At 78.3% G+C, this 451-nt stretch overlaps 1 protein-coding gene across 1 annotated transcript in view; it reads right to left on the bottom strand.

Moving 5' to 3' along the window:
* Positions 1-439, bottom strand: part of SLC17A5 (solute carrier family 17 (acidic sugar transporter), member 5) — a 23,387-nt gene extending 22,948 nt beyond the window's left edge. The window contains exon 1 of the mRNA XM_010565776.1: positions 296-439. Within this exon, the coding sequence (XP_010564078.1) occupies positions 296-356 (61 nt within the window). The 5' untranslated portion in view covers positions 357-439. The remainder of the gene's footprint in view (positions 1-295) is intronic.
* Between the last annotated feature and the right edge of the window lie 12 nt (positions 440-451).

Here is a 451-nt window from a genome sequence, read left to right as displayed (position 1 = left end):
CCCACCCGTGCCGAGGACGGAGCCCCCCGCCATCCCCGTCAGGACTCAGGGCCGTCTTTAACCGAAGCCTCCCCGACACCGCCGCGTCCCCCACGATCGAACGCCGCCTGACGGCGCGGGGCGGGAAGCGAAGCCCCCGAGGCGGCGGAGAGGGGCCCGGCCGCCGCGGGACCCGGGCCGGCCCTCACCCTCACAGGGCAACGGCCGCGGCAGGGGAGGGCCCGGCTCCCCTCAGGGACGCTCCCGGCCCGGGCCCTGCGGCTCCATGGCAACGCCTCCCCGCTCCTCCTCTCACCCGTGCCGGGCTGGGACTCCTTCAGCAGCGGGGTGCGGTCCTCTCCCTCCTGGGTCTCCATCTCGCTGCCACCCGGACCGCGCAGCGCGCCCAGGGCCAGACCGCCGGCCGCCACCGCTGAGAGGACGGCGGCGCGGCGGGGCGCGCCGCCAACCC

Source organism: Haliaeetus leucocephalus, unplaced genomic scaffold (assembly GCF_000737465.1).
Source record: "Haliaeetus leucocephalus isolate CR32 unplaced genomic scaffold, Haliaeetus_leucocephalus-4.0 Scaffold195, whole genome shotgun sequence".
In the NCBI taxonomy this organism is placed as follows: Eukaryota; Metazoa; Chordata; class Aves; order Accipitriformes; family Accipitridae; genus Haliaeetus; species Haliaeetus leucocephalus.
Note: the sequence above shows the minus strand (reverse complement) of the source record. Positions and strands in the feature narration are given on the sequence as shown.